At 48.6% G+C, this 20,580-nt stretch overlaps 1 protein-coding gene across 1 annotated transcript; it reads right to left on the reverse strand.

Annotated features, from left to right (window-relative positions):
• Positions 1–17,879: 17,879 nt before the first annotated feature.
• Positions 17,880–19,172, reverse strand: FOXB2 (forkhead box B2). Its single transcript, XM_055123842.1, has one exon. It carries the CDS (start codon positions 19,170–19,172, stop codon positions 17,880–17,882), a length of 1,293 nt encoding a protein of 430 aa, XP_054979817.1.
• Between the last annotated feature and the right edge of the window lie 1,408 nt (positions 19,173–20,580).

Here is a 20,580-nt window from a genome sequence, read left to right on the forward strand (position 1 = left end):
GTCCCCAGAACTACTAATCACTATTGTGCATTACCTACGTGTGTCCACTTGTGGAATTCTGTGATCACTTCTGGTTGTTTTGCTGTATTTTTGATCTAGTATGATTCACAGGGTATCCTTCTTACCCACCACCCATATATACTTACTAGCTGTATGGGAAAAAATTATTTTCTCATTCTCAGGTTCTCTCTGTTTTTCTCTATCTCTGTCTCTCTGTGTGTCTCTTGGCCACACCCAGTGGTGTTAAGGGGTTATTCCTGGCTTGCCATATTGGAGTCATTCCCTACAGTGCTTGGGAAACCATACAATAATGGAAAGCAAACTTTGACTCCAAACGTGGACTTCAAAGCACACCCACCAGTGGTCTGAGACTTAGGTCTCAGTTTCTTTACCAGAAATAGAGGGTGAGATTCAGAACGAACTTACTGCATCTACTATTTTGAGGATTAGTGTCACTAAGCACAATACATTTTTATATTGAAGTGAATTAAGGTAGTATATTTCAGATATGGGATTCCAAGCTCAAACTCTTCTCATTAGACCAGGTCACACTTTGAATGATGGTCACAAAGATCATATTTGTTTCCTAATGGGATATATAGTACTTAAAAATGATCATTCTGGTTATTTTGCATTATTTTGTTTTGTGATGCTTTGTACCCAACCCAGAATCTCACATATGAAACCTAAGTGCTCTCCTTCTGACCTACAATCCCAGCCTGTTTTTCTGATCAGTTGCACTAGTTGTGGAATAAGTTTCCCACCAATACTTGGGGGCATTTATTATGTCTAAATCGAATGTTGTAAATGACCCTAATAATGCCCAAGAATGTGGGATGCAGTACCGTATGTTGGTGCTACACGATTTTGTTCTGCACAGCATGGAATGGGTACTAGAAGATCCAAGTGGACATGGATAAGAGAACCTTGTTATCTCTTTAGAAATCAGAACTGGAAAACTCCATTTTGCATGGAAAATACCATGTGGCAAGGGACATATAAAGGTGAAGTCCAAACTATTCTGTAATTTATTTTGGCAGGAAAGTGAGTAAAACACTAAAGTCCAAATCATGACATGCTGTGCTGTGAAACTATCCATATCATTTAATATAGAGAAAAGGAAGATTATAACAGAGAACAGGAGGAATAAAAAGAAAATTATCAGATTTTAAAGAAAATAGCTGTACATGATCTATTCTAACAATCCATTAGTCACTGAGAATTGGCTTCCATGTTGACTTTTGAAAAAATAGGGCCCTGCCTAGTGGGGCTGCAGAGATGACCACTCCTGGCAATACCCAGAGAGGTGAGTTGGCAGTTTGATGCTCCACCCACAAGGGATGAAGTCATGCTCAGGTCCGTGGAGACAGAGGAGGCACCAGAGTCACGTGTAGTAGTGTAGAGGAGCCTCACTATACAGGGGTTTAAGGGCTTTGCGTGTGCTAGGCATGTGCTCTATCACTTGAGCTATTTCTCTCATCTCTAATATGGCATTTGAAGGAAAGACAAAATACAATTGTTGGATACAGAGAGGAGTGAGTGAGTGAAAAGGCAGTGGAGGAGAGAATGGGGAAGAATATGCCTGTGGTGCTGAGAGAACTCTTGATTGGTGTGGCATGTAGTTACACACTGTCTTGGGTGAATCCACATTTTCTTTTTTTTTTTTAATTAATTAATTTATTTTTAATTCGTGAATCACCCTGAGGGCACATTTACAGATTTATACACTTTTGTGCTTATGCTTCCCTCATACAAAGTTCGGGAACCCATCCCTTCACCAGTGCCCATTCTCCACCACCAGTAAACCCAGCATCCCTCCCACCCTCCCCAATCCCATCTCCCCCCACCCCACCCTGCCACTGTGGCAGGGCATTCCCTTCTGTTCTCTCTCTCTAATTAGCTGTTGTGGTTTGCAATAAAGGTGTTGAGTGGCCACTGTGCTCAGTCTCTAGCCCTCATTCAGCCCGCAACTCCCTTCCCCCATATGGCCTTCGACTACATTATAGTTGGTGATCCCTTCTCTGAGTTGCCCTTTCCCCAGAATGTGAGGCCAGCCTCCAAGCCATGGAGTCAACCTCCTGGTAGTTGTTTCTACAATTCTTGGGTGTTAGTCTCCCACTCTGTTATTCTATATGCCATAGATGAGTGCAATCTTTCTATGTCTGTCTCTCTCTTTCTGACTCATTTCACTCAGCATGAAACTTTTCATGCCCATCCACTTAAATACAAAATTCGTGACCTCCTTTATTCTGACAGCTGCATAGTATTCCATTGTATAGATGTACCAAAGTTTCCTCAGCCAGTCATCTGTTCTAGGGCATTTGGGTTTTTTCCAGATTCTGGCTATTGTAAATAGTGCTGCGATGAACATACATGTGCAGATGTTGTTTCGATTGTACTTTTTTGCCTCTCTGGGATATATTCCCAGCAGTGGTATTGCTGGGTCAAATGGGAGCTCAACCTCTAATTTTTTGAGAGTCGTCCATATTGTTTTCCAGAAGGGCTGAACCAGTCGGCATTCCCACCAGCAGTGTAGAAGGGTCCCTTTCTCCCCACATCCTCTCCAACAGCGGTTGCTTTTGTTCTTTTGGATGTGTGCTAGTCTCTGTGGTGTGAGGTGGTATCTCGTGGTTGTTTTGATCTGCATCTCTCTGATGATTAGTGATGTAGAGCACTTTTTCATGTGCCTTTTGGCCATTCGTATTTCTTCCTTGGTAAAGTTTCTGTTCATTTCTTTGCCCCATTTTTTGATGGGGTTGGATGTTTTCTTCTTGTAGAGTTCAACCAGTGCTTTATATACCATTGATATCAACCCCTTATCTGATGGGTATTGTGTAAATATCCTTTCCCATTCTGTGGATAGTCTTTGGGGTGAATCCACATTTTCACATAAAGTTTCAATTACAGCGGATTTCAGGCTTTACCTTCTTGCCACAATACATTCTAAAATTCAATTTTAAATAGTGCTCAAAAATTTTACAATTTTTAAAATATGCTCTTAATGTTTTTGAAATCAGAATAAGTTATTTTTAAAGTAAATGCCTTATAACTCCAAAATTAATTTTAAATCAAGGAAATTGCTTCTATAAATATGGCCTTAGAGTAAATAATCACCTAGCTTTGAAAACTAATAAGAAATATTGTCAATACAGAGTAAAATAAATGTCCACCAAGTTTGGGAGTGTTGGAAGAGAGGGGTGTTGGAGTCCTTGAGGTGGGGGAGGTAATACACTGGTGATGGGTATAGTGTTGGATTATATATATAGGCAGTCATCAATAAGTCATTATATTGTAAGCCACAGATGCTCAATTAAAAAGATCAAAAAGAAGTATTGTCCAAAACAATTTCCTTCTTTCATATAGTTTCCTTTGCTGAATCATAATCTCTGGGGGTTAGAGATGGAGAGTCACACCTGGCAGCGCCTGGGGACCACATTGTGATGGGGATTGAACCTGGAGCTCCCACAAGCAAGACAAGAGCTCTAGCTGAAGCAGCAGGCAGGTAGCTATGGAAAGGCCCAGAGTAAGGAATTTCTTGGCAGTAATAAAGCCAACAGCCTCAAGACTGCAACATCCACAATGTGAACACAGGAATTAAGGCCTGATAAGACCTTTACCTGGTGCTGGACCCACTCCAGAGAGAAGCCCCAGCAGGAACAAAGGCCAGGAAAGGAATTTTAAATAAGATCATCAACTTGCAACTTCCAACTCTACCCCTTTGCAACCAACCCAGCAATAAACCCTTACCTGGGTAGAAAGTTCCATAGGGAGTGAGTTTGGAAAATCCTACACAAGCAACTTGAACAAAGGAAGTGAGTGAATAAAACAAAAAGTGCCTGAGCCTATGTGTTGCCTGTGCCCATGTGTCACTGCTGAGCACACGTGGTGCCTGAGCACATATGTCACCTGTATCGTCCAAGCTACTGGAAAACTGGGGATCTGGGGGGAGGAGGCTCAGTCCCAATCCAAAAGGGCTTGGAGATCTCAGTCATGGGTTCTCACATATCTAGGTTTTCCTGCTGGTCCGCTCTCTGGTGAGGTTCATCTCACTTGGAGTGAGGCTCTTCCGAGCATGTGGAGAGTGACCTTGGGCATGGCAGTGGTTGAGTTCTGAAGGTTTTAGGCTACTGGGGCTCTGTTTATGCATTTAGGTAGTCCACACAGTTGTATGTTTGTTATATAAGAATGGTGGTGAATTTTAATTCCAAATTCTTTTTTCTTCTCAACAAACTTTAATTAAAAACCTGAAAGCTTTGTAACTTTCCACATGGTGATTCAATAAAAGAATAAAAAAAACCAAGTCAGTTGATATACAGTGATAAAAAAGAAGCTTTTTCAGGATTTTTAAATATTTAGGAGTGCAAACTTGTGCATTTTTGTTTGTGATTAGCACAGAAGAAATGGAAATAACTTGAAAAAGTTTTCACAAATACTAATATCAAGCCAACAAAAAAATATGTAGAATGCTAACTTCATCTCTGACATGAAAATAATCCTTGTATGGATCCCATTCAAGGCATAACTTTTTTCTGAGCTCCTTTATTAGCTACTCGGCTTGTATTTAAATACTTGTATTCTTGTATACTTGAATTCTGTCAAAACTTGCTTGTCAAAAATATTTCTAAATATATTTTTGTTTGAATGCTGTGTTTGGCTAGGGCTTCAATGACCGCTTCAGTCTCAAAAAAATCAAAGGCTTTCTTTAAATCAATGAACATTAGACAGATCGGCATCTTGAACTCTTACAAAACCTCAATGAGCTTGGTCACCATGTGGAGATGGTCAATCATGCTCAATCCTTTTCGGAACTCGGCTTGCTTGCATGGTTGTCCTTTGTCTAGTGTTCTGCCAATCCTATTCAGGATGACTCGAGTGAATCACTAGTAGATGATAGACAACAGGCAGATTGGGCTACAGTTGCTGGTGTTGTGAATGTCTCCCTTCTTGTACAACAGAATGGTCCTGATGGTTTTCCATTAGGACGGAACCTTGCATTCAGTCAAGTAGCGTGTGAAGAGCTGAGAGAGTGTACTGATGAGTACTGGCAGCAGATTCTTCAGGTTTTCGGGCTTACCTTGTCTGGACCGGGTTCTGTATGCTTTTTTATCAATGAAATGTTGGGCCGGATTTCGGAAGGGAGAATGCTGGGAATGACATATCCATCCTGCAGAATTTGATATGCGGGCAGGTGGATGTGGCTATCAAAGAGATCCAAGTAGAAGTGGTGGATAACCCTTTCCATTGACCTTCTGTAAGATGTGATAGATCCATCAAGACGTCAGAAGGTAGTCATCTTGGTTTTATAGTTGGAGAAGGACAGGTGGGCATTACAAATACTTTTCCAGGCTTCTGCCACATTGGCCTACACTGCTGCTCTTCTCTCTTTGAGGTTTTCCTTTATCGCTTCTCTGCACAGCTTTGTGAGGTTGGACATTAGCGTGTGATTGCCTGAGGCTTGTGCCAAACCACGTTGGCGAATGAGCCTGAGCGTTTCCAAAGACAGATGTCTTTTTGTGGCTTTTCTCTCTTTCTTGGTGTTCCTTGCACAATCATGGAGGTGCTGAACAAGTTGATTGTATTCCTCGTTGATGTTGTCAATGACGGTGTCTTCCCATATTACCACAATAGTGCTAAAGAGCTCCCAGTTGGTGGTTGTTCTGGGAGTTCTATTCTTAAACTTTGCAGCCCTTTCTCCCCACTTTGTGAAGTAGAATTTTGCATGAAGGAGATGGTGGTCTGATCCTGTTTCGAATTTTGGGACAACAGTGACATCGGTTAGGCAAAACCATCAATTGAATATGATGTGGTCAATTTTGTTGTGGAACTGTCCACGGGAAGACTCCCATGCCCAACGTTTAGATTTGGCCTTCTGGAACTGCGAGTTACCATGGATGGTCTTGGTCGACATGATGAAATTAGACAGTCTCTCACCCTGTTCATTCCATTCTAGGCCATGGGTCCCGATGTGGAGATTTTTGGGCAACCTTCTAGGTCCTATCTTGGCTCAATACATCAGAATCCTCTGTGAGCTATATTATGGATTCCTCACTAGGATCTCGCCATTCTACAAGGAAGTGATCATCGATATAAAGCCTGGCACCTGAGCTGTGCAGGAGGAAAAGAGCAGTGTGGAACGCCGTCAAGAGTGGCAAAGAAGTGGTTAAGAAGATAAAGAACCTCTGGCTCCGGCATATCTTTTCAACTCCACCATTCTTCCTGTACTTACATATACCTCCAAGACCTAGGCCTTATGAAAATAGGATAAGAACGGTATTTGGGTCTCCCAAAGAGGAATCGAAAGAGCTATGCTTGGAATATCACATCTCACTCAAGTGAGAGAAGGAATTCGGAGTTTCGACCTCCATCGACGATCATGAATCAAGGACGCTATCTTACTTGCCAAAGCATCAAAAATCAGATGGGCCGGACACATAATGCGATTTGGAGATGACTGTTTACTAGAGCTGCTACCAACTGGATTCCATGGGATGTCAAAATAATGCGTGGCCACTCACCTGTCAGACTTCTTCATCAAAACCCTGAACAAACGGTTGGAGGCTCTTCGTATTCCTGGAGTGAGTAGACGCCATGGGGCTACACTAGCATGTGACAGGGACAAATGGAGAGGTTACTGGCACCTGCTCAAGCAAATCGATGAGCAACGGGATGCCAAGTGTTACAAGTGATATTTTTGTTGTGCTGATAGAACACTAACAGAAGATTCTCTGAAACGGTTTTATTCCAACTAGCTACCATTTTATGGGATGTTCTAAGGAACTTAAGGTGAGCCTGGATCCTTCCCAGAAAAAGCTCTAGCTGGATCCACTTATTGTCTACATGGTTTGAGGCAAGTTTCTTGCTTAATCTGTGCAATCAGTTCTCTCATGTGTAAAATGAAATAATGAGAACACTTTAACTTAGAGTTTTCATGAGGTTACATGAGCTCAGAAGCAAACTTTAAAAAGCTCAAAGAACACTAGTTTTATTTTTCAAGTAATTAAAATTCATAAGCTGACATAAAATTTAGTATCTTGAAAGCACCCTAATTACCTAGAGTTAATTGAGTAACTGATATGTTTCCAATGGTGAGTTGCTTATTTGTCTGATCTTACCACTTTTCTCTAGTTTCCTACCCTCCCAGTGACGAGAGGGTCAATTCTGTTCTTCAATTTATTTATTTATTTATTTATTGCTTTTAGGGTCACACCCGGTGATGCACAGGGGTTCTTCACTCAGGAATTACTCCTGGCAGTGCTCAGGGATGGGAATAGGAAATGTGACAGGGACGAATGAAGACGTTACTGGCACCTGCTCGAGCAAATCGATGAGATGGGATGCTGGGAATCAAACCCAAGTCAGCTGTGTACAAGGCAAATAACCTACCCACTGTGCTATCGCTCCCGCCCCTCAATTTATTTTTTAAAATTTTAGTTTCTGTAACATGGTTACAACAGTTTTATGGTTCATGGTATTGATGTACAAAGCTACTGCACCCCACAGCATCAAAGTGCCTACAACCCTCCTCCACTGTCCCTATGTCATCTCTGGTCCCATCTTCATTCTCTCCTTCTGATCTCCCTCAATTGTCAACCAGTATTGTAATTCAAGGGCAAAGGTGTGTAATTGCTCAATACTATCTATTCCATTGTTTTGTCTTTTCTATTCCATGAGTGAGTGAGATGAGTGAGATCATCCAGCAATGTCCTTCTCCCTCTGATTTATTTCACTTAACATCATTCCCTCTAGTTCCATTCATGTGACTGTGAAGCGCATGATTTCATCTTTCCATACAACTGTGTAGTATCCCATTGTGTATATGGACCACAACTTTACAATTAATTTGCAATTGGACATTCGTGTTGTTTCCATATCCTGGGTATTACACTAAGCACTGCATTGTTCTTTGATGTTTAAAGGATTAATACCAGTATTATCTGAAGTTACCTCTTCTGCTTGATTAGCTGCCGAATGAAGTTTGTTACATTGAGATCAGATAGAGGCCACTTACAACCAACATAATTTTTCAAAGCCAAGTTTCAATAGAGTCTTAATGTTGTTAATACAGGCTTTGACAGATTTGGAAAAATTACATTGTATTATTTGGTACATAGAGGTGAAGTTTGGTTTTTTGTTGTTGTTTAAATCATGCAATTTCCATCAACATGAATGGAACTAAAGGATCTCATGCTCCATGAAGTCAGTCAGTAGGAAAGAGAAGAGGAAGAGTGATCTCTCTCATATATATGGGACTTAAACATGGTGAAGTAGCAACAAAGGGCTGAAGACAACATAATGGGTGAAATGATCCACACAGTTAAGTTGGGAGAGGCGTGTATAGGTCTGGGAGGGAGAGGAGTAGACTGGTGATGGGGGTGGTATTTGAATCATTATTAATAGTAGTGCCAACCATAGAATTTTTAAAAATTAAAGGGTTTTTTGCTTGTTTTTGAATGACACTTCACCTGGCAGGGTTCAGAGAACTGTGTGGTGCCAGGAATCAAACTCTGGTCTCCTGCATGCAAAGCATTCTTGACCCTCTGAGTTATCTACACACATGCCTAAATAACACATAAAGGCACAACAGTTTGAATAAGCAAATTTGTGTCAATTCTTATTAATATTATAAATTTGAACTTTGACATTGTTCTCCAGGTTCCCCTGGATTTACTTTCCACATACCTTTATCAAAGGGCATAGTCTTCTGCTTCAGACTGCCGGGGCCTACAGAGTTAATGTATCAAAGTCTGGTCAGTATATAGATACCATGGCCGTTGCTCTTATAGATGGGATTTAATAAAATAAATTGTTTTGCTTTGGGACCACATCCAGCAGTTCTCAGGGTCACCCCCTGTGGTATTTGGGAGATAATGTGGTGCTGGGGTCGAAACCAGGGCTCCCACATGCAAAGTAAGTGCTCTAGAACTGAAAGCCACCTTCCAGCCTGAACAAAAATGTTATGGTGTAAAGATGTTAGTCGTGGAAAGGGTACAAAGATAACTCCATCATGAGGAAAGTAAAAGGGAAGATGATGAAATTTTTATTAACTCTTAGAAATTTAGAGGTGAGCTCCATGAAGCTCAACTTTTGAATCATGAGGGGTCAATGGCCTCTCTAAGAAGGCCCTGCTAAGGCTGGCTCTTTTAATGCTGTAAAAGTTTTCAAGTAAAGTCAGCTACTGCTGTACCACTGAGCCTGCAACCAGGAGCAACATCACTTGGGTGACGTTGTCAGGAATCTGGAGGGAAAGGTAGCTCAGAAGAAAGGACCAGGATGGGTCAAATAACTTTTTTACATTTTCTAAGCTTGTTGACACCCCTGTTACCAGGACCTGATATATAGCCAGCTGGCAAAGCAGAAATCCTGGCTCCTGCATCTCAGGTGGGTTTGGAGGTGAGAGAAAAGCAGCTTAGCAAATGACAGAGTAGAAAGAAGTTTTATTGTCAGCATCTGACACAGTTTCTGTTCCAACTATTAATAGATTGTCAAATCAATAAGTATGTATGGCGAGATTTTGAAATGTGATTTGATAGGGCTGGAACTATAGTACAATGAAGTGCACTTGCCTTGCATATGGCAGGATGGGAATCGATCCCTAGTATCCTGCATGGTCCCCCTTGTACTGCCAGAAATAATTCCTGAGTGCAGAGCCAGGAGTAACCCCTGAGGTCAGCTGGGTGTGGCCAAAAAGAAAAAAAGTGATTTGAAGGGGTATCTTAATGGTAGAGTGCCTGATCTGACATGCAGATATAAGACTGAACTTGAGTTTTGATTCCTGGCACAGCCCCATGTGATCACAAAAAGTGTGATCTCTGATGCCACAAAAAGTGCAATCTCTGACACACCACAATCAAGAGTGTGTGAGCATAGTAACAAATTGCACAAACCCTAGACATCACATCAACACAAAAACAAAGAGAAATGAAAAAGGCAACATAAAATAAAATGTGATTGTAATTTATTTATTAAGATGTTATTTTATTTGTTTGGGGGCCATACCTAGTGGTGTTTGAAACGTATTCCTAGCTCTGCACTAAGGGATCACTTTTAAGTGATGCTTAAGGGACCTTATGTGGTGCCAGCGATCAAACCATGGTTATCTGCTTGCAAGTCAAAAGCCTTAATTCTTAATTATCTCTCTGGCCCCTAAGAAGTGATTTTAGTAGCTTGTATTTAAGTTCCTCTAATGAAAATAACTGTCTTTATTTAGGACATGAATTTTGTAGGTCATTTTCATTGTAGAAAGCAAAGTCTCAATGTTCAAGTCTAGAACAGAAAAACAGAACTACAGTTAGGAGTTCACAGGAATGGGAATGGAGTCGGGAGGGGAGAAGTACCAAGTACAGGAAGAATCAAGGTCAAGAAAACTCTCAGAAGACTAGATGACACCACCAAAAGTGCTCTTGGCTCTGCATTCAGGGATCACTGTTGGCAGGACTCAGGGGACCATATAGGATGGTCTGAGCAAGAAACAAGGCAAGTGCCCTCCCTGCTGCACTGCCTTTGGCCCCGTTTAGAGTAAGATTTATGATGATGACTTCAAGTAAAAAATTGAATGACATTTATCACTCACTCTAGTTTATGTCTCAAACAGGAGGCAGAGGTTTAAATCTGAGCTAACAACAAAGCCACTATACCTTCCTTGCCTCTGACCAAAATAATTCCCCAGGGATCTGGGGTATGATTCACCAGAATATAGGTGGTCGGTGGGGTTACCAAGTGTTTAATGATTAGAGGGAACCCTAGTTTCTAGCCTAGTAATGTTAATTTTATTAGTGTGTTCATGGTTTAGTATCTCAGTGCTAAGGAACAAAATATTTTATAAATAATTGACTGAATGGCACTATTTTAAAGCAAAGTGTGAATTCACCTAGATGATGTGTCAGTCAAAAATCAGCGTGAATGCTGCCCCCATCCTCCAAGTTTTAGAGCTGAGTTTGGATAATATAAACTCAGAATAAAACCTAGCCCCTCTATATAAAATAGTAGATATAAAGCCCTTCAATACAATGCATAATGTGCCATGTGAAAGAATGATATGTAAGTATAATCACACCACATTAAGAGAGTAAATATTTCCTTAAACCCACTGGTCCCAAATATTTGTGTGACGGGTTAGTATAAAGGGGCAAATTCAGAGCCAACTGGACTGACTTTTATGTTAAGGTCCCATGGACGTGGCCTTTGGTGGCTTACAGTTGTCTTTGATAAGAAGGTCGCCAGTTTCCCACTCAACTCTTTTATGTCTCTGCATTACAGTAGGGAGTGATCCAAAATTCTGGAATCATTGGGCCCATAGGACTTTTGTTTGTTTTTATGTATTTGGGCCACACCCAGCTGTGCTCAGGGGTTATTTCTGGCCCTGCTGTATTCAGGATACACTCCTGATTGTAATAGGAAATTATAAGCAATCTAGAACATATGGAAAACAAGCAAAATAAATGTGATTTTGCCAATATAAAGATACCACTATTAATATGTGGTATAGTCTCTTCTAGTGCCTGTTCATATACATTATATGGTTGAAATATTTTCTTCAACAGGATTTCACAAACAACTTTTTTGGGGGGTTTTGGGGCCACACCCAGCAATGCTCGGGGGTACTCCTAGTTCTGCACTCAGAAATTACTCACGGAAGTGTTGGGGGACCATATGGGATGCCAGAGATTTAACTTGGGTCAGCTGCATGTAAGGCAAGTGCCCTACTGACTGTATCATGGTTCTCATCCCCAAAACATTTTTCTGAGTAAAAATTTATAAGCATTATTTTAGTGGTTGTGATATTCGTTCATATGCAAGTAGAATTGTTTAGACATTTTCCTATGAGGATCTAGGTCAATCCCTATAAAATAAATGACAATAAAGTTAACATCTTAAAATTTTTCCCTAGAATGAATTCTTGGATTTTATCATTTTAGGCAATAAATATAGGTGCCCTAAATTAGTTAAATAATATCCTGGCCCCTCTGGCTAAGGAATTTTTTTTAGAGAAGGAATATTGTTTTAAAGACAAGACTACTTCAGGTAAGTAATATAGTAGTATAGACAAATACACAGAAAGAATTCATCTCTAATTTCCTAAGAAAAAAACAAAGCAATGTGAGGTTAGAACATTATAATTAAAATTACTTTTACTTTTTCAATATAAGATGCACACATCCATTTCTTCTTTCTCTCCTTTCCTCCTTTTTTCCCCTTCTATTTCTCCTTCTCTCCCTCCCCTCCTTTCCTCCTTCCTTTCTTCTTCCTTCCCTCCCTTCTATATCTCCTCCCCTCCTTCCCCCCCTTTTCTCCTTTCTTTCTTCCTTTCTTCCTCTCTCCCTCCCTTCCTTCCTTCCTTCCTTCCTTCCTTCTTTCCTTCCTTCCTTCCTTCCTTCCTTCCTTCCTTCCTTCCTTCCTTCCTTCCTTCCTTCCTTCCTTCCTTCCTTCCTTCCTTCCTTCCTTCTTCCTTCCTTCCCTTTTTCCTTTCATCTTTCCTTCCCTTTTTCCTTCTTCCTTCCTTTTCTTCCTCCTCCCTATCCTTTCCCTACCCCGTTTCTTCCTTCATCCTTTCCTTTTTCTCATCTGAACATTCTAAAATGATGAATACTTTCTGGAATGTACCTAATTCAGTTGGAGCTAGAGTATAGTTCTCTGCCCCCTTTTTACCAAGCATCCATCTGCAGTGACAGTAAAAGCACGCTTTGCGTGAAGGTGCTGACAGGCCTGGAAGTGACTCAGATGGGGAAGCATATTTGAACAAGCATTTTTTAAATGATGCTGCAATAATGAGGTCCATGACTTACAAGCAGAGCTTGGGAATCTCCTGGATGCAAGTATCTTTTCCAAGTGGCAAGAAAAACAATTTGGATCAAAATAAGAAAACTAAAACATCTTCCTAGCAATTTTCTTTGTAAAATGTTTTCATGAGCCACTAATTTTGGAATTTTTAGTGATTTTGTAAAAATCCCTTTTTTAAAGAATGGCACTGGTGCTCCAGTTTAAAGAAATGTTACTATAATAAGACAACTATAGTTCTCAGATGCTTTGCTTTCTGCTTAATGATATATGTGTGTATCATGTGACTGTGTGTACAGTGTAGATCATATGAATATATTATACTTAAAACTCAGAATTTGAATTTCATGGACCATGCTAAAATTCAATAAAATTACATTTGGATGCAAGAGGGAAAGAGCAACATGTGGCTTGAATTTTCCTTAAAATACACAGGGGAGATTTAAGGAGGAAAAGTGCTTGGGACAGAGTACATCTGGAGTTTTGCCAACTCATACCATTTAAACAATGGTTTAAGACCAAATTCAAATCCCAAGCAGATCTCTTCAATCTCCCCCAAAGGGTATAAGGTAGCATTTCAGCTTTGAGAGATAAAGTTAATGAAAATACTTTCAAGGAGCAAAAGGAGAATGTTTGATTTTTAAAAAATTGTTTTGTCCTTTGGAATTCAATGACTTTCCACCTCTACTCAAATTCCTCCAGTCTTTTAATCCACAAAGTGGTTATCATTAGTTTTTGGAATTATTTCCTTCATTCCCATTTTCAATGCCAACTCCACCCCACTCTCCTAAACCACCATGCAGAATTATGTACATGTAGTATAATAGATATACCACGTCAAATCTGAATATGCCTCCAAGATATCCTTTCTGCCCATGCTCTAGACAGGTACAACAAAGAATCAAAATTCTTATCCAGTGCCCCAATTTTTAGAATTGTGTGCAAATGAGAAATAAAAGTTTGTCAAGGGAATAAAATCTAGGCGGAATCAGTGACCTTCTGGTCAATGCTCCTCTTCCTTAGGTATTCTGCTCCCAGACCCTCCGTAGCTTCTTTCTGTAGAATTTCCAAACATGCAGATGCCACCTTGAATCCCAGAGAATGGGTATGAATGAGCATTCTCTGCAATCCATAAATGTTTGGAGTTTCTCAGAGCCACTTTCAGCTAGCTGGCTCTGATTCCTATTGATGCGACCAGCCCTCCTCCCTGGCTGGACTAATGCCAGTCTACTTAAGGAGATAATTGACCACAAGCCAGCCTAAATGACAGTTTTCCTAAGTGCCAGATGCCAACTGTGACAATCCCAGCCTTGGAAGGATGGCTGATTTCCTAGGGACTACTGATAAAAGAACTCTTGTCCTTTCACCCACAGCAATATTCTCAGCTTCGCAGGAAAATACAGTCAACAGATCATGCCAAGTTCTTTCCTCCGTCCTTTGCTTCAGTGACACTGCACAAAAGCCAATCTCACTTCTGTTTGCATCTCCCGAACCTTCCCTAGAGTTTGCATTCAGTGAAGTAATCGAAGACCTAGTAACTAGTCTTCTTCATCATTCTAGAAGCAGGAGTATAATTTCATGTGACTGCCACCAGAACAGAGCATACCAAGAGTGATCTTATGAACGAAGGAACTAATACACCTTCACATGTCATACCTCTGCTTTTTTATAACCGGGATGGACTTCTCCCTACTTCAACAGGAGGCTAGATAGTATGCTTGAATGGCCATGTCAGAACACCTACTCAATTTAGAGGCTCAGCAAAGTAACACCACTGCAAAGTAACACCACTTCTTTTTTCAGTAGAATAAAATAGTTTTATTGAGAGAAATAGTTTTATTGGGGAGGGGAGAAAGAGAGAGAGAGAGGGAGGGAGAGAGAGAGAGAGGGAGGAAGAGAGAGAGAACCAAGGGCACATATCTCTCGGTGACCACCAAGGTGGAGAATGCACACACTCCATGCATCAGCTTTGTTGCTCTCTATATATGTTGGTTATAACCAGGACAAACAAAACCTTTTTGATTGCTTGGCCTCGGTCTACAAGCTTGCAGTAAGCAAGGAATCTAGCTCCAGAATCTTTGGGCATGTGGCTTTTTTCTTTCTAACATGAATGTGAAAACCTGAGTCTGGTGGAGGCAAATCTGAGTCTGGTCTCAGATTGCACATCACTGACCCTTCCAGGTTCCTGCCTCAGCCCCCAGTGCGCCTGCCTGGCTCATGAGATCCCTCCTGGCACCAGGATGGCTGACCTGCACTTCTGTTAGATACAAAGATCTTTCCAGGAGATTGTAAGGGTTTTAAGTAGTGGATCTCACAGGGGACCAGAACATCCCTTGTTTGTTTGCAGCAATCTCGGATTTTACTAGTCTCTGTTCAGCTTCCTTTGGATACATCAGGGTGCCCTCCTGGATGCAAATGTCAGTGGGCTCACTTCACACAGAGGGCTCCCTTCTCCCTTCTGGCTTCTCTTTGAAAACAATAACAAAACCCCAAATGAGCAGTGTTCCCCACTGTGGGATCACAGTCCCTGTAGGGGTGAGGGGACCCAGGAAGAGGAGAGTCCAATCTGGGGTCCTCTTTTTTTGCCCCCTGGGCCAGACAGGGGGTGAGGAACTCCTTCCCACAGTGAGGAGCCCCTTGCAGCAGGTAGGGAAGGAACAGAGGTGAGCTACCGAGCAACCCCTCAGAGCAGTCCCTTTGCGCTGCTGTCCCTCAGCTGAGGGCCTGGGCTTCCAGGGTCAAGAACGGGGACTTCCAGAACCCTCCAAACCCGTGACCATATAGCAGCGCCACTTCTTCACTCTATCCCCAGACCTTTCTGTGTTTGGGGTAGGTTGTGCTCAGGGGTCACTCTTGACGGCGCCAGAGGCTGAAAGTGGGTGGGCCGAGTGCAAGGTGAGCACCTTACCCCTGAGCTGTCTCTGGGCCACCTGTCCCCTATTTCCGGCCGGGGGATCCCGCTGAGGCCGCCCTTGCGGAACTGCAGGGCCCGGGTGGGTCACTGTCCCTGAGTCCCCAAGGAAGCAGCGACCTCCACTCAGACGCGACTCCCGGGCGAGGGAAGCTCGGCTGCACGCCGCAGTGCAGATAGGCGGGAAGGGATGCGCGGAAACGTCGTTCGTAAGAGGCCACCGAAGTCCCGCAGTGGCACTGGGTCAGCTGGACACGCTGCTGGCCAAAGGCAAGATGCCTGAGGCGGCGGCGGTGGGAAGCTGGTTCCTGGACACCTGTGCAGGCCCCAGCAGCACACACACCCGCCCCCCCCCCAGCTCCCAGACGGCCCCCAACGCCCCGGGCGCCCCCGCAGTCGGCCCTGGGTGGCCGAGCGCTGCCGTGCCAGGGCCGCAACAGGTCTGGACAGCTCGTGGCGGGAACCTCGGCCCGCTCGCACCTTTCCCCGCCGCCAACTTCAGGGGGCGCCGAGGGCAGCGCGCCACCCGCTCCGGGTCGTCGTCCAGCCGCGGTGGCCCTCGAGGCTCCCAGCAAAGCGCGGAGCGTGTCGCGCTGCCTGGTGCTGCGGTGTAGACCGGAACCTCCAGCCGAAACCAAAGACATGCCTTGGTGGAGGGTTTGGCCCGGCCCAGTCTGCAGCAGCGCCGCGGAGAACGGGAGCTCGCGAGGCGCTCAGCCGTGGGAGGGACGCAGGCGACGCGGGCGCTCACGTCGAGCAGGGGGAGCAACGAGGGCACCCCGCCGGGCCACGCCTTCCCGAAGCGCCAAGCTCGAAAGCCCACGGAGCTGGGTGATTGCAGCGGCCTCGCCGCGCAGGAGACGCGCGCAGAGCCGCGGCCCGGCCAGATTCTGGGGGGAAAGCAAAACACCTTCACGCGGCACTGGCACATCCAGAGAAGCTTTAATGGAGAACACCGTGCGCACGACGGGCACACACGAACTTGTCACAAAGTCACAACACGAACGCGAACGCGGCGCCGACGAAAGCCTGAAGGGACCTGGAGGTAAGGGGCCGCGGCCTCCTAGCCCACCCCGCTCGGTCCCCGAATGTCTGCTGCGAGTAAAGTGCTATTCCCGGGGGCAAAGGAGGGGGCAAGCGGGCGCGGGCCAGAGGCCGGATTCTCTCCCACTCGGACGGGAATTCTCCCGAAGGAGGTTCCCAGCCCACGCGGGCTCCAGTTGACTCGTCCGGAGGAGGGGGGGGGGGGCGAGGAGGGGGTGGCGCTGCATGCCCGCAAGCATGACGAGAGCAACAGTGCCTGGTGGCGTTGCGGTTCCCCACCCCCCTTCTATATTCGTGAGTTAGGGGAGGAACATTTCAGCCACCCTGAAAGTTACAAATGGACCGAACGCGGGATGTTGGGGTGTCGGGGAGGAGGGAGGGCGAACGGCCTTACTCAGACGCGCACAACAAACGGACGGGCGCGAGGAAGGCGCCTTTGGGTGCCGTTTCCCTCAACCTCTCTCGGAGTCTGGGGTTTCCGAAGCCCCCGGCCCTCTCTTTTCTGCGAGCGAATCCTGCAATTGTTTCCTTTGCTTTAGCCCCTCCTCCCCTCCGTCTCCCCCTGAGGTCGCAGGCTGGAAATTAACTGTTCCCCAAGGTCCTCCACGACCCCTGCCCCCCACACCCGACTTCAGTCCCCACGCCACCTGTCCTCTCCCGGTCCCCTGACCCGCAACGCAGTGGCGTCGCCCGCGCTCCGATTCCTCCTTAAACAGAACGAGCTTCCCCAAGCGAAGAGCCCTTTCGTCTTGCAGTCGCCAGGGGGGCCGCCAGCACCCCGGCCCCTCGGGGAGACACCTCGACCGAGCCGGTCTGCCCCTGCCTCGGTCCCGCCCCGACGGTCTCCGCTCCCCAGCGAGTGCTCGCGGGGAAGACGGCGGACGGCCTGCCATATGGAACCCCCCATAACGTAATGAGGCCCAGTGTCAATGACAACAGGAACGCTTACCTGGACACCGGGTTTCGTTAACCGGATTGTACAACATAGTAGGAATACAGGTGTCTGTGCCAAACGAGTGGCACGTTTATTCGAACCACGGGAGTATCCACTTTCGGGCCGCTGAGTTCTTGTCCCGCGCGGGCCGGGTTGGGGGGGTTCGGGGGACAGCGCGGCCGGCCCTGAGCGTGCGCCCGTGCCCTGTCCGCGCCCCTAGGAGCGCACCAGCACGGAACACAGCGAGCCGCCCTTGCTCTCGGCCGCGCCCCGGCCCGGCGGCTCCAGCAGGGTCGCGGCGGGCGAGGCCGTGGCCGCCGGGCACACGGAGGCCGGCGCCGCGGGAGGCTGCTGCGCGGCCGCGGGAACCGTGAGCGCCGGCGGCAGCGCGGCCACGGGCGGCAGCGCGGGTGTGGGCTTGATGGGCACCGGCACCGCCGGCAGGCTCTGGCTGGCCGAGTGGCACAGAGCCTTGACGGGCACCCCGAAGGCCCCGTACTCGTGTCCTACCGGGACCCCCGCGGCCGCCGCGGCCGCTGCCGCGGCCGCCACCGAGTCCATGACGCCCACGTGCGGCCACACGGACCCCACCACGTTGCCGAGCTGCCCGGGCACCGGGTAGCCCAGGTGGTGCATGACGGACGCCAGGGGCAGCCCGCCCGCCTGCAGCACGCCCTTGTAGTCCCGGCCGATGATGTTCTCGATGGCGAACGGGTGCTTGAAGCCGGACGAGGACGCCGCGGCAGCGGCGGCGGCGGCAGCGGCCGGGCCCAGCCCGTATGGCGGGAACTGCGACAGGCGCCCCACGCTGCCCACCGCGGCCGCGGCCGCCGCCGCCGCTGCCGCCGCCACCGCCGCCGCCTCGGGCATCTTGCCGGGGGGCGGCGGCGGCTGAGCTGGGGGCGGCTGCGGCGCGGGCGCCGGGGGCTGCGACGGCAGGTGCGCGGTGGGCGGCGGGGCGGCGGGGGGCTGCTGGTGGAAGTAGTGCACCACGGGAGGCGGCGGCGGCGGGGCGTGGTGGTGTGCGGCGGCGTGGTGGTGGTGGTGGTGGTGGTGGTGGTGGTGCGGGTGAGGGTGCTGGTGCGGCGCGTGGTGCGGGTGCAGGTGTCCGCCGGGGCCCGCGCCCGCCGCGCCCTTGGCGCTGCCGGCGTGCAGGTGCGTGTGATCGGCGCGCAGCACCTTGAAGCGCTTGCGGCGCCGCAGGAAGCTGCCGTTCTCGAACATGTCGCCGCAGTCGGGGTGCAGCGCCCAGAAGCTGCCCTTGCCCGGCTGGTCGGGCCGGCGCGGGATCTTGATGAAGCAGTCGTTGAAGGAGAGGTTGTGGCGCAGGCTGTTCTGCCAGCGCTGAGTGTGCTCGCGGTAGTAGGGGAAGCGCTCCATGATGAACTTGTAGATGTCGCTCAGCGGCAGCATCTTCTCGGCCGAGTGCTGGATGGCCATGGCGGTGAGCGAGATGTACGAGTAGGGAGGCTTCTGGTCGCTGTACGAGCTCTTCCCCGGCCGCGGCATCGCCCCCGTCGCCGCCACCGCCGGCCGGCCCGCGCTGCGCCGCGGCGTCGCCCCGCGCCCGGCTGCGGGTCCCGGCCGTCGGCACTCACCGCGGGAGCCCCGCGCGGCCCCCCGCCCGCCCCGCGCTCGCTCGCGGTCGCGGGGCGCGCTCGCCGCCCCTCTCCCACGCTCTGTGTGCGCGCCCCCGAGCGCCCCCCGAGCGCCGGGCGCTCGCGGCTACCGGCCCCAACGGTCGCCGAACCGCGCCTGCGGTCGCGGGCAGCGCGCGCCAGCACCGAGTCTTCCCGAGCGGGCCCGGGGGCTGCGGGCGAGCGTGCAGGGGCCTGGGCCCCGGCCCGGCGCCGCGTGCTCTTCCCTGGCTCGAGGGTCGGGGGCGGCGGGTCCAGCGGGCTGGGCGGGACGGGGCGGGCAGTCACGACTCGGGCCCGTGGCATCCAAGGCGATGCTCTGGGTCCTGAAGGCCGTTAGCGGCGGGGCTTGCGGCGGGCGGCCCGAGCGCTGCCCCCTGGCGGGTCATTTGAGTCGCTCCCGGATCGTGCTCCCGGGGGCGCGGCGCGGCCGACTGCGCGAAGTTGCGCCCCAGGCCACCCCGCGTCCCCTGTCTCCGGCGGCTCTCCGCGGAGCGCGGGACTGGGCCCTCGCAGTTGCTCGCAGGGGGGAAAAGTTTGGTGGCTCCGGCTGCGGCGGCGGCGGCTCCGTGGATGGGGGCGCTGGCTGGGGCCGGCTCAGCGGTCCGCGCCGCCGCGGCCGAGGCGCTCCCGGGCCCGTGTCGAGCGCAGAGACAGCGACGGCGGCAGTGGCGGCGACGCGCTCTCCCGGCTGCGTTTTGTAATGGTCCCCGAGACGCCGAGACCCCCGCAGCTCGCGCTCCGAGACTATCACATGACTGAGGCGCAGGGACGCCGCCGCCGCCGCGTCTCGCGCAGAAGAAGGGGCACAGAGGCGCCGCGCCCCCGCCCCTCCTCCACTTGGGATCGGGCGCTCCCAGCCCCCCCGCCAGCGCTCATCACCCAACACCCCCCCCCCCGCCCTGTTCTGCAGCCCCGCGGCGCGGCGGGGCTGGGCGGGGGGCGCAGGCTGATCGTAGGGAGGGGCCAGACGCGGGCTGCGATCCCCGCAGCCGCCCCGCGCCCGGGTTATGACGCGTGAGGGCAGGCAGAGGGGTCGAGACACCCCCGGCTCCCAGCTCCCTGAACCTCTTCTCGGCCCCTCACCCAGCCGATCACTCCGTCCCCCACCTCCTGGCCCTCTGGGTCTCTTTTCCTTCCGTTTGCGTCTCCCGGCCCGCAGCCTGGCCCCAGGCCTCTTTCCTGCGCCCGGGGTCTGAGGGTAAAGCTATAAGGAGTGAGAGCCCGGGTAGCTTTCTCCAAGGCCTTGATTTTATCGCGTGCCAGCTGATGTCAGACCC

The sequence above is a fragment of the Sorex araneus genome, chromosome 1 (genome assembly GCF_027595985.1).
Source record: "Sorex araneus isolate mSorAra2 chromosome 1, mSorAra2.pri, whole genome shotgun sequence".
NCBI lineage: Eukaryota > Metazoa > Chordata > Mammalia > Eulipotyphla > Soricidae > Sorex > Sorex araneus.

What these genes read in the sequence shown, in the direction of transcription:
- FOXB2 (XM_055123842.1), bottom strand. Translation starts at nt 19,172, where the DNA reads ATGCCGCGGCCGGGGAAGAGCTCGTACAGCGACCAGAAGCCTCCCTAC.